The 12,013-nt window shown below is 35.4% G+C and overlaps 1 protein-coding gene across 3 annotated transcripts; it reads left to right on the top strand.

Annotated features, from left to right (window-relative positions):
• Window positions 1–735: 735 nt before the first annotated feature.
• LOC120775088 (synaptic functional regulator FMR1) lies at window positions 736–11,333 on the top strand. Of its 3 annotated transcripts, none has more exons than XM_040105099.1 (13): window positions 736–834; window positions 1,732–2,155; window positions 4,342–4,391; window positions 5,660–5,977; window positions 6,085–6,250; window positions 6,326–6,393; window positions 7,395–7,692; window positions 7,757–7,906; window positions 7,982–8,201; window positions 8,264–8,389; window positions 8,487–8,588; window positions 8,655–8,729; window positions 10,315–11,333. In XM_040105099.1, the coding sequence occupies exons 2-13, from the start codon at window positions 2,105–2,107 to the stop codon at window positions 10,746–10,748; spliced, it is 2,058 nt and encodes a 685-aa protein (XP_039961033.1). In that variant the 5' UTR covers window positions 736–834; window positions 1,732–2,104; the 3' UTR covers window positions 10,749–11,333. The 3 variants fall into 3 exon arrangements, with proteins under 3 accessions (XP_039961033.1, XP_039961024.1, XP_039961042.1); XM_040105090.1 differs by lacking the exon at window positions 736–834 and adding an exon at window positions 1,015–1,160; XM_040105108.1 differs by lacking the exon at window positions 736–834 and adding an exon at window positions 1,015–1,160 and having other exon boundaries at window positions 7,775–7,906; window positions 10,315–10,748.
• The last annotated feature ends 680 nt before the right edge of the window (window positions 11,334–12,013 follow it).

The following is a 12,013-nucleotide window of genomic DNA, read 5'->3' as shown; positions in this document are numbered from 1 at the left end:
GGGATATGTACTTGTATAATCGGCTTCGGTATTTCAACTAAATCTTGTAATGACCTTCAGTGCGGTCCATTCTCATGTTCACATATTTCCTTATGCACTAGCCAGGCGGTCGCCGTTCTCAACCACAATTTTCAGTTCCGATTCCTCGTTTATAACGTAGTAAAATGACAAAGCGGAAATCCGGTGCTGTATTTCCTGGGAACACACACAATATGAAATAATACCAAGGTCAATAATTGTTGATTGATAACTCGAAATAAATCCTGTCAACATGTGCATAGCAAGCGCTAAGGAAAAATATGCTGTGAGATATACATACATAAGTTGTAAATTATTATACATATTCAATACCAAAACAAACAACTTAAAGATGAAGTACTCGACTCAATACTTCACTATAACGTGATTAAAATATACTTGTATAGGCATATTACTAATGTTGTATTAATAAATTCGTAGAACTTCGTCATGGCTTGAGCATAATAGAGCAAATCTTATTTGAGACAATTATTTTCATATTTCTACATACCCAATAATATTTACTAATCATTTCGAACGTCACTATTGTGAACTACAAGCAACCATTCGCAATAAAATGACTGAACTGTCAAATATTTGTTTAGCGACATCTATCCTAAGTGCAAAAGAGATGGCTGTTTCTTTGACACAATATAGTGTTCCGTTCGAATACTTTGTACACAGTGATGCAATAGCAAAAATATGAAAAAATTTAGAAAAATGCTAAAGAATTGTAAAAATAGCTTATCTGACGTATTCGGTGTTTAAAATGTATAACTTAATGAGATTGTATGCTTTTATTAAACCAAGTTTTATGTGAGTACGAATCGCGGTTGTGACAAAATTAAACAACGTTAGCGAATAGCATACAAAACAGACAAACAAAATTCATTAAATCGCCTACTGCTTTCAGTATATCCCTAAATTTCAGGGTTATGTGGTGATTTTATACGTAAAGCGGATTAAAAAGGCACATTTTTTTGCCGTTCCCGTTTTGTCTGTTCATTCGCCGTTGGTCGTCGCTCGACGTACAGAAAAAATCTAATGAAAATTTGTGAACTTGCAGTAAAATTCAGTAAATTAAAAACAAAAAATAGTAAGAATAGAACAAGCTAATTAATTGACGTCTGTAAACGGTAAAGGTGCGTTGAATTTATAGTAAAAGTGTGTAGATTCTTTGGGCGAAAAAATTTGCACAGCGGCTTGGAAGTGTGCGTGAAAGAATAAGAAACGAACGGAAGAATAAAAGCAAAGGCTCGGCGTGAAAAATTTTCAAGAAAATTCGGGTGAAAATTTGTACAGGTTTTTGTAAAATGTTTAGATAACTCAATGCGACATTATTTTTTAAATTTAAATGTGCTCGCTATTATTCGGAAATGTGGAATAATTTGCGATTTTTCTTGATGCGAAAACGATTACTGGGGCTCCGCTGTTCTATTGTCAGCGGTGACTGCGACGGTGACGTTTGTGACTGCGGTAGTTAGTGTTGGCAGCGACGCGAACTGCGCCGCCCCTTTTGTAGGCGTAAAATATTTCTGTCTACTGTGGGAAAAGAAAAAAAAGCATGTTTTTGCTGTCAACGTGAATGCTTAAAAATATGATAATTAAATTGCAGGAAAAGACATTTTTGCTAAAAATCTATGTACTGTCTATAGCCGAGATTATAAATATTTTGATTTCTAATATTATTTTGTGTGATAATTTTTTCTGCAGGAGCGGCAGCAACGACTAGACTAAAACAACTTATTTACAGGAAGAAGTATAAAAGAATACGGTTATAAGGATCGTAATACGGATATAAGATTAAGTGGTTTAGAAGCGCATAAAGCAGAAAATCGAAAGACTGAAGTAAATTGATTTAAGCCAGAAGCCGGGAGAAGTTGCGTTAATAATTAGTATTGCGCCGGAATTGTAGGTGGACAGAATCAGGGAATATCCTACGTTTAGAGCTATTTATTTGCCTAATTTGGACTGTTTATATTTGCATCAAACATAAAGCGTATTTGGATTTTCATTCATCAAATTTACTTAGGGTCGCAAATTACAAAATTATATTGTATTAAAGCGGAAAGTCTCTATAAACAAAATGGACGATTTGATGGTCGAAGTAAGGCTCGACAATGGCGCCTACTACAAGGTAAGATTATTTTACATTTTTATTATTGATACATATGTACATATACATTTACGTAGTCTAATTCGCTTATAAAACAATTACATATATCCTGAATTTAAACGCATTAAAAGCCAATCAAAACACAGACAAAATAAAAATAAAGTAGATATTTGGAGTGCGTGGTCATGTCAGTCGAAGCAAATGTCTAATTTTAATTGTTTTATTAATAAATCTCTGTTGATTGTGTCAGCGTTATTAGCGGTGTTTTGAGCATGGCTAAGCGTATAAGTAAATGTGAGCGGAGTGTCTCGCGTCGCTGTTGCCGTCGAAGCAAGCATTGGATGTCATCATCTTTGGCGACATTGTTGTACTGTTAAATCTTTATGGTTTTATTGTTTTTTTTTTATAGATATATTAATGATTTTTTATGCTTAGTTTTCTTAACAACAAAACGAAAAATTCAAATTTGAATAGTAAAACTTCTGTTGCAACGCGATAACTTTTTATATTATCAACACCACCCTCAAGGCAAAAATTGCTCACCCTTTAGATTTGTTTAGAAAGGAAATATATTTTACTATCCGCCTCGTTGTCTGCTGTCGGACGGCTTCCTCAGCCCACTGAGGCGTTGGAAGGACAATATACATATACCTACATATGTATGTATGTATGTGCTTTCGTTATATTCGCTTTCATGAAAATTAATGCGGGCTTGATCCCTATGTGTGGCTCCTTAGTGTGATATGCACGCACGGATTTTCACTTTCAATTTTGCTTATTTCGAACATCCTTACAAATAAATTGATGTACGTACATTCATATTCCTTCCTCGATTCATCTGTTCGCCGTAGTAAATTGGCATTTCTGTCATTATACGACACTTCGTTGCCATACTCTTTCTTGCAGATTCGTTTTGTGTATCTACTTCGCCTGCTTGCGGTACGACTGGGGCTAGTTACACTAATAGCGGTGTCGGTGGCAGTGGCGCTGACGCTAACGTCGACTTTATAGAACTTATTTGCTCTCTATTGGCATTATTGTTGTCTGCTAAAGCTTTACGTGCCTTCTTTCATCAAATGCTTCTCCAATCTTTGCTTTTTTCTTCGTACATCTTCCCTGATTTTATCATTCTATCTGTTTTCGTGTGTGAATAAAAAAATGTGCCGGCCGCGAATACCACTGCCGCCACGATTTTGACTACGTTAATACCTCTGCTGCTGCGGCGGGTTATTCGTTTCTTCTTCTTTTTGTTGTTGTTTCTTTTCCCTTGCTTGTTTCTCATTCCAGTGTTTTTGTTCGTTTGTACGATTGTTTATAGATTTGCGTGCAAATCCACTGAGCTACTGTTAGAAGAGCAGCGCCTTGTTTTGTTATTCGTTTAAAACGAAGCGCCAAAGCATACAAAACTAACTAGTTTGCTTTGTGTCGCTTTTTATCGTTTATTACTCTCTCTCCTTGTTAATTGGGGTTTCACCAAGTTTAAAGTAAAATTTATAATTTAGTTTTCTTATCGCTAAGAAACATTCGTATAAACTATTGTAATATAATATATGTATAAAGAAAACGAGTTATGCACCGCAGCGAAACGTCATGACATGTTTATGTTTACATTTACAATTTTCATATATTAGCCGGCTTGTCTGTCGAAAATAGTGCTGACATGTTTTTTTTTTGTTATGTGGGTGGATACATTTGAAATTTGAAGATTTATGAATATTATCAAATAATTATGTGTTATAGCATACGTTGACTGCAGATTTAGAGTAAAAATTTGAATTGTCGCATAAGATTAATAACATCTTTACAGTGTGTGTAGCACTTTTTTTAAATTGTACTATATAGATATATCGACGTCAGAAACATCTGTAATCCCTGAGTAACTTTGTTGTTACTTACATATGTGGTCTCATTGCATGCCCTCCGATCCTCATCTGGCACCTATTTTCCTATGAAGCAACCTTTTGTAATTTCCTCTTCGGCGAACTCGCTATAAAATTAAGAATAACAACACCGACTTGGAAATCGGTTATTTGGGAATTGATGAAAAGAGGCCATGAATAATTCAAAAAAGGAATTATAGAACTAAATTCTAATTAATTTAATCCGAGACAGAAGTGTCAAAATTTTATGTTTTTCTATATTTTTGCAATATAATTGCGCATATTATTATTTTTCATATAATAATCTATTTTCGTTTGATAAATTAGGGAAGAGCAACTGCAGTGTGTGATGACGGCGTATTTGTGGAAGTTGACGGGTAAGTTTTACATAATCTTGGAGCATCTACCAATGTTTATTTGCTTTTAATTAAACAATATTGTTGTTTTTTTTTTTTACTTAAATGTGGTTTAAACAAGGCAAATGTAGTCTTTTTGTAAATATTCAGTCTTGCATTAATTTTATATGCACACACATATTTATAGATAGTATGCGTCGAAACGTGTCAGAACGTGGCATATGCATAAGAATAGAAGATTTATTTTTAGTTGCGAATAGGAGCATGCCGTCTGTGCCTTATATTTTTGTGATTAGTGTAGTTTTTGGAAACTTTTAAGTTTTCTTTGCGCAGCCTAAAAAATGTGTGATATGTCGAATCAGTGGTCATAGAACTGTGTTTAAAAATACATCACATCTGAGTCTTATTTTGGTCTATGTGCCGTGCAACACAGAAGTAAGTGACGCGTTCGAGCTATTACGACTTGACCTATTTAGACAATTCCACATATTTTTGTGTTGAGTTTTTATTTCAACAAAGAAAAATGTTGAAATTACCTCCTCAGCGGCAAAGAGTGGTGCGTTCAATATATGAAAAAGAATATTTCCGGATAAAATTTAATGTCATTGGCTGTTACGTCGCAAAACCCGCACGTTTGCCACCTCCTTGCAGTAATCAGTAGCGTGTATATGGTTGCTTGCGCATTCGGTAATGCTTGCCATCGAGCAGCATAGTCGCATGCGATCATTTGGTTGGCATTGGGCCAAAAGTCGCCTAGAGACATATCTTCGCCTCTTATGCTCTACTTTTCTTCTTTCTAATTTCTCTGTTTGCAATGTTATACATCTTTGCGTGTTGGTAGCACTTGTTGGTCGCCACATTCTTCGAAACCAACGACGTTTGTGCGTCCCTATTTAAGTACAGGCTTTTGTGATTGTTGCGCTGCCATCGAAAAGCGCCAAATATCAATGTATATTAATTTCGGAAAGATGCAAACACCTGTCCAAAACTTATAACTCATTTGGACGTAAAATTTGAATTATTTTGAAGACTCTTACAAATTTGTTGTTGCATGTAAAAATGGCAACAGATCAACTATTGGTGCTTTTCGCTGGCAGGCCCACACGCTGTTTCTTCGAAATTAATTTTTCATTTATTATATTTAAAAATCAGCCCACTAATTGCCTCTGGCTGTCAATTAACGCCTTAAGTATGCATATTTTTTACCATTGCTTTATTTTACTAATACATTTGTATTTCTTTTTACTCATTCTTGGTGTTCGTTCATCCTTTTGGAATGCATAATACAGCTGTCCCGATGTACAAAAATATCCCTTCTCAAATGTGCGCTTCCCGCCAGAAGAAAATGAGAATCCGCCCGCCTTTGAGGAAGGCATGGAAGTGGAAGTGTTCACCCGTTCGACGGAACGAGAGTCCTGTGGTTGGTGGATTGCTTCCATTAAAATGATTAAGGCTGAAATCTGCGCCGTTGCGTACATAGGCTTTGAGACACCGTATACTGAAATTTGCGAACTGAAGCGTTTACGTATCAAAAATCAAAATCCGCCATTGACATCCAAGTCATTCTATCAGTTCTCGATACCCGTACCCGAGGAATTGCGACAGGAGTGAGTTTTTATTGCTGTTGTTATCGTTATCATTATCATTATAATTTCGCTAATAATCGAACATAATTTGTTTTTGTGGATATTGTTTTCTTATCGGCATTTTACAGAGCGCAAAAAGATGGTATTCACAAGGAATTTCAGCGTACAATAGGTGCCGGCGTGTGTGTATACAATCGCGATTTGGACAGTCTTATTGTGATTTCGAAATGGGAACACACTCAGAAACGTGCCAGCATGCTGAAAGATATGCATTTTCGTAATTTGGCACAGAAGGTGCGTTACCTGTTTTAGATACGCTTTAATGAATTTGGAGAAACAAGAAGTCTTAAATTTTTTTTTAATTCGCAGGTTATGCTGTTGAAAAGAACTGAGGAGGCTGCGCGTCAGCTAGAATCGACTAAACTGCTTAATCGTGGGTGAGTTTATTTGAGTGGTGTTGCTACTTAGGGGGAAGGATTCCTATTATTTTGCGGCCTTAAATTTACCCTATAAAGCCATCAGGTGACATAGAATTAAACCATACATTTTTTTATAGATCATTTTAGTTATTCGTCGAAAATATGAAAACAGTTTGTTTATAATATTTTAGTATTTTATTCGCTAAGCTTTGTAAATCGTACTTAGGAGAAGAAATTTCCTTCATGCGTAAGGTACTTTTATTACCTCCTTGTCTTCGATCAGTGTTTACGCTTTACCTCTTTAAAAAGTTAGCTTTTCATACAGGCTTTCAGTTATCAAACTCAAAAAATAAATATTTGCTTTCAATACAAAAATATGATTTGTTATTTCTGACATCTATTTCACGTTTAAGTCATTCACAATAGTAAAACTTTTGTTAACTAAATTTAAAATTTGGATAAATAAAAGGCTACAAAGTTAATATAAAATAATACTCTTTTTTATATCCTAACAGAAATAAATATAATTTTCATTAACTGATAAGGGTGGTAGCTCTGCTTAATCTTCTAACTTTGAAATTTTTGAAAACCTGCAGTTTAGTTTTGTCCGAGTTTTCGGCTATAACCGCATAAAGAAGATAAAGCAGTTTTGTCCGACACATTTTTTAATGTCAGGTGGTAAATTCATAATATGTGACCTGGTCTACGGAAAGGGGGCTTAGGTGTCAAAAAATCAATCCCAGAAAACTAGTTTTTGCACGTTAGCTCCCTTTTCGTAGACCAGGTCACATATGATATTTTTTATTTTTATAAACTCCCTTCAGCTTTAAATATTTTTAATATACATATTCAATTAAGTTGATTGCTTACATTATTAAAATTTGTTGACAAGTTAGATTAAAAAAAATACCGATTAATCATTAATTTTGCATATGATTATTATTATTACCACTTTTGATTTACATATATTATTTATAAACAATTGACTAAATTTCTACTTTTTTTTACCACGCACACAGCTATACCGATGAATTCCAAGTGCGCGAAGATCTGATGGGCTTGGCCATAGGTTCACATGGTGCCAATATTCAAGCGGCTCGTCTGTTGGAAGGTGTTACAAATATTGAATTGGAGGAGAAGTCGTGCACTTTCAAAATCACCGGCGAATCGGAGGATGCAGTGCAGCGAGCACGCGCGATGCTCGAATATGCCGAGGAATTCTTTCAGGTTCCTAGAGAGTTGGTGGGCAAGGTGATCGGCAAGAATGGGCGAATCATACAGGAAATTGTTGACAAAAGTGGTGTCTTTCGAATTAAGGTATGCGTTATAATTTATAAAATGTCCAATTTTCGTTTAATTGTTCGATATTTGAAAATTGCATGCGTTGGGATTCGCACAGATCGCAGGCGATGATGAGCAGGATCAGAATATACCACGTGAGCATGGTCATGTACCGTTTGTGTTCATTGGCACCGTTGAAAGTATTTCAAACGCCAAAGTGTTGCTGGAATATCACTTGGGCCATTTGAAGGTTTGTTTCTACACTACAAACTATTATTTTTCGATTTTTCCCCCTTTCGAATAATAAATACAATATTTCATGTAGGAAGTGGAACTGCTGCGTCAGGAAAAACTGGAGATCGATCAACAACTGCGCGCAATACAAGAATCCACAATGGGTTCGATGCAGAATTTCCCCGTCACACGACGATCGGAGAGAGGGTATAGCAGTGACATTGAGTCGGTGCGTTCGGGACGTGGCGGACCGCGCGGGCGTGGTAGAGGTCGAGGCGGTGGCAATGGCGGCAACCAGCGCTATCATCAAGGTACATAACTTGCTTAAATTTTCCAAAAAAAATGTTATTTCAAGGCGCCTTTTGTGTTGTAGGCCGTCGGGACGATGATGATTACAATTCCCGCGGTGACCATCGTTACAACGATCGCAGCGGCGGCGGCGGTGGTGGCGGCTATCGTGGTGGAAATGATCGACGCGGCGGCGGTGGTAAGCAAAATGGTAACATATCAAGTGTTATAAGCGCAAACACGAGTGTTTGAATTTACTTTTTGGTTCTTCCATTCTTGCATTTTGTTGTATGTGTTGAAAAATAAAGGACGCAGAGAGCAGAACGGCAGGGATCTCGGCAGAGACCATTACCACAATCATAATGATGATATGCGTGAGGATACGCGTGAATTGAGCAGCGTCGAAAGAGGTGCGTACGCCGTATATTAATTATTCAGCATTTGCATATTTACTGTTATTTTTGATTTCACTTTAGCTGAAAGCAACTCATCGTACGAGGGTAGCTCAAGAAGACGTAGGCGGCAAAAGAATAACAGCGCTGCTCATAACAGTGAGTATGATGTCGCCAAATTAAATTTCCAAAAGTGACACGTTAATTTTTAATGGCAAACTGTTTTCATAATTACGAAAAATGGTGCGTTTCATAAATATTCGTTTGGGGTGGCAAAATTTATTAAAACAAAAGAAAATGCCAACTTCGGCTGCACTGGAGCTATAATACCATTCAAAAGTGCATTTCGATTTTGATCAGTTTGTGTGACAGCTCTATGATCAATTTTTTTTAAACAATTTCTTCGGAAATTGTACCGTTGTTTTGAGTGATAATTCATGCCAAATTTCGTAAAGATATCTTGTCAAATACCAAGTTTTCCATACAAATACTGGTTTTTGCTCGGTCGGTTTGCATGACAGCTAATCCCATAGTGATCAGATATCGGCGGTTCCAATATATGAACTGCTCCTTGGGTGGAAAAGGACGTCTGCCAAATTTCATATCGATATCTCGCAAACTGCGAGACTGGTTCGCGTATATAAAGGCATATAGACGGACATTGCTAATAGTAGATCATCACTTTGATCATTCATATATGTATTTTATAGGACTTCCGACATTTCCTTCAGGGTTAAAAATTTCGAGGCAAACTTAAACAGCTTTATCGTGAACTGCACGCAAACGCCACTCCACATGGAAAAATTCACAAATTTGTGTTTTTCTTATCGTGGACTTCACAAACAAAAATCTCCCGATTTTTCAATCCATGAAAGTTGTTAGTTGGGAACAACTATCAAAAAATGACGTTTTTGGTCAGCAGTAAGGCTGACAATCCTGATAAGGAAAGGTTTTTTAAAAAATAAACTTCAAGGAAGTACATGTATTTTGAATGAAGTTACATAATTCTTCCATTAGCAAGAGAAATCGAAATCGATTTCATATTGAAAAAATATTGACTTTCAAATTATTACACAGTGTAATACCGATTCGTTCAAAAATATATATATACATATATACGATATATAATTAAAAATAAAAACACACGTTAAGTTAAATCCGTCGCATAACTGGCTTTATAAGTTTTTGTCAATAGCACTAATTAAAACACATATGGTATGTGACAGCCTGCCATAGTTCACAATAGCACAATCGATATTCGAACATTTCACATGAAATTCGTGTTAAGAATTTTTCCATCGCGTGAAAATAAAAATACATGGGAATGATTTATTCACGCGAAGTTTACTATAAGTCTGAATATATGTGTACTGTGCAGGTAATAAATATGGAGTTAGCAGATATTTTCTCACCTTCACAATTCTTTTAATACTTTCTGGGTTTCTGGGGTCTAAATCTCTTCAAAAGTAATAAAAGATTGCTAAATTCTTTAATTTTGTTCTCCTACTTTATCTTTACGATTAGAAAAGTGTCAAGCTTGAGTTAGAGATCGGCGAAATATTTATTTCTGATGTTATGCTTCCGTATGATAACGAGTAAAGGAACAAAGCCTTGATCATTAGTGCCCATCGCCGGTTTGCCATTACTATAATGTGTCGCTTTTTGATTTTGATAATTATTAACGATCGATTATTAGCTTCTCGGAGAGATTTTCATACACTAATCACGTTTGTTTTTGTTGCAGCGAATGGTGGGGTTACCAATAACAAATCCCAGCCAAGCAAGCAACCACAAAACGCAGATAACAATAAAAACAACAATGGTGGTGGTGGTGGCGGCGGTGCCGGCAGCTCGTCGGAGCGATCGAAACAACAGAGCGTGAACAGCAAAGATGGCAGTAATGTGGCAATCAAGGGCAACATTGAGAAACCACAGCCGCCACAACAACAACCACAACAACAGCCACAGCAACAGCAATTACCACCGCAGCAACAGCAACAACAACAACAGCCACAGCAGTCGCAGCAGCAGCAGCAACAGCATCATCAACAACAACAGCAACAGCAGTCGCAGCAGTCAAAACAACAACGACGCACCAAAAACAGAAACAATCACGCAGACTCGATACAACCACAGGAGAACAATAAGCGGGAGACACTTGTCAACGGAACATCCTAATGAGTCGACAACAACAAAAATAAAAATATATATAAAATAAAAAAATGCGTACGCATGCAATAGCCTCAAAAGCAACTGCGACAACAACGGTGACAGCAGAATATGTAGTAAAACAGAAAAAAAACAAAAACAACAAAACGATGAGGAATTAGGATGCAATACCTAACATCTTCGAAGCATTAATTGAATTGAATGAGCTAAACAATAAAACTAAAAAAAAATAATTAAACAAAAAAATATTAAATAATGAAAATAATTAAAAAACACACACATTTAAACAACATAAATGGAAACACTACAAAAAGAATACAGCAAGAGAGGATTTTTATTAAAGAATAATAAAAAAAAAATCATAAGAAAAAATAATGACAAAAAGGAAAATTGAAAATTAAAAATATATAGAAAATAGTTTACTAACTCGATACAAACGAATTATACACACACACACACACAACACGCTAACATAAATCATCAAACAGTTAAACACTTAACGAACATTTCATGATGCATTAAATTTAAATTCGAAGAGGTAAATAAAAAGCAAACTTAGTTTATAAACAGCAGTGCGTTGTCAAGTCCATTAAATATTGTCTAATTTTTAGTAACGATGAACTAAATGGGATTATATTTATGTACTGTGTGAATGGAATTTAATTTTTGTTAGCACTAAATAACAAAGGCAAACTACGCGAAAAAACTAAATGCAATAGACCGCATATGGCGTACGATATATTTTTTTTATAAAAAAAATTAAATTAAAAATTTTTAAAATTAAAAAAAAAATAAGTAAAATGAGTGAATTTCTTTTGCTTAATTCTTTAATTTTATTTTCCATTTAAATTTTCTGAAATTAATTATTTTTATTAAAATATTATTATAATTTTTTTATTGGAAAAATTTTTGTATTGTTAATAATTTGTTAAAAAATTGTTCATAATTTTTTTTATTAAAAAAATTGCTTTAAATTTTTATTAATTACAAAATTGTTTACAAGTTTTTTAATTAAATTTTTTTATTTAAATTTTTTTTCGCTAAATTCGCCGGTGCAATGATTTCCTCGCTGGAGCAATATGTCTCTAATTATCGCGTTGCCTGATATAATTTAACCACTTCTCCTCACTGCTGTTCGCATCAACTTCGAATTCGAATATAACTTTAAAACTTCATGCGCTCTCTTCTCTCCGCTCTCGCCAATCATCACACTACACTTTTCATAGCCAGCGCCATGCCACGCCCCTTTCGCTTCCTTCGCCATCCGCCTGCAT

The sequence above is a fragment of the Bactrocera tryoni genome, chromosome 1 (assembly GCF_016617805.1).
Source record: "Bactrocera tryoni isolate S06 chromosome 1, CSIRO_BtryS06_freeze2, whole genome shotgun sequence".
NCBI classification, from domain to species: domain Eukaryota; kingdom Metazoa; phylum Arthropoda; class Insecta; order Diptera; family Tephritidae; genus Bactrocera; species Bactrocera tryoni.
Note: the sequence above shows the minus strand (reverse complement) of the source record. Positions and strands in the feature narration are given on the sequence as shown.

Excerpts from the sequence above, each read along its gene's own strand:
- LOC120775088 (XM_040105099.1), top strand. The coding sequence starts at position 2,105 with ATGGACGATTTGATGGTCGAAGTAAGGCTCGACAATGGCGCCTACTAC. Across the intron at positions 6,251-6,325 it reads TTCGTAATTTGGCACAGAAG|GTTATGCTGTTGAAAAGAAC; the intron begins GTGCGTTACCTG and ends TTTAATTCGCAG. Across the intron at positions 8,202-8,263 it reads CAACCAGCGCTATCATCAAG|GCCGTCGGGACGATGATGAT; the intron begins GTACATAACTTG and ends TTTGTGTTGTAG.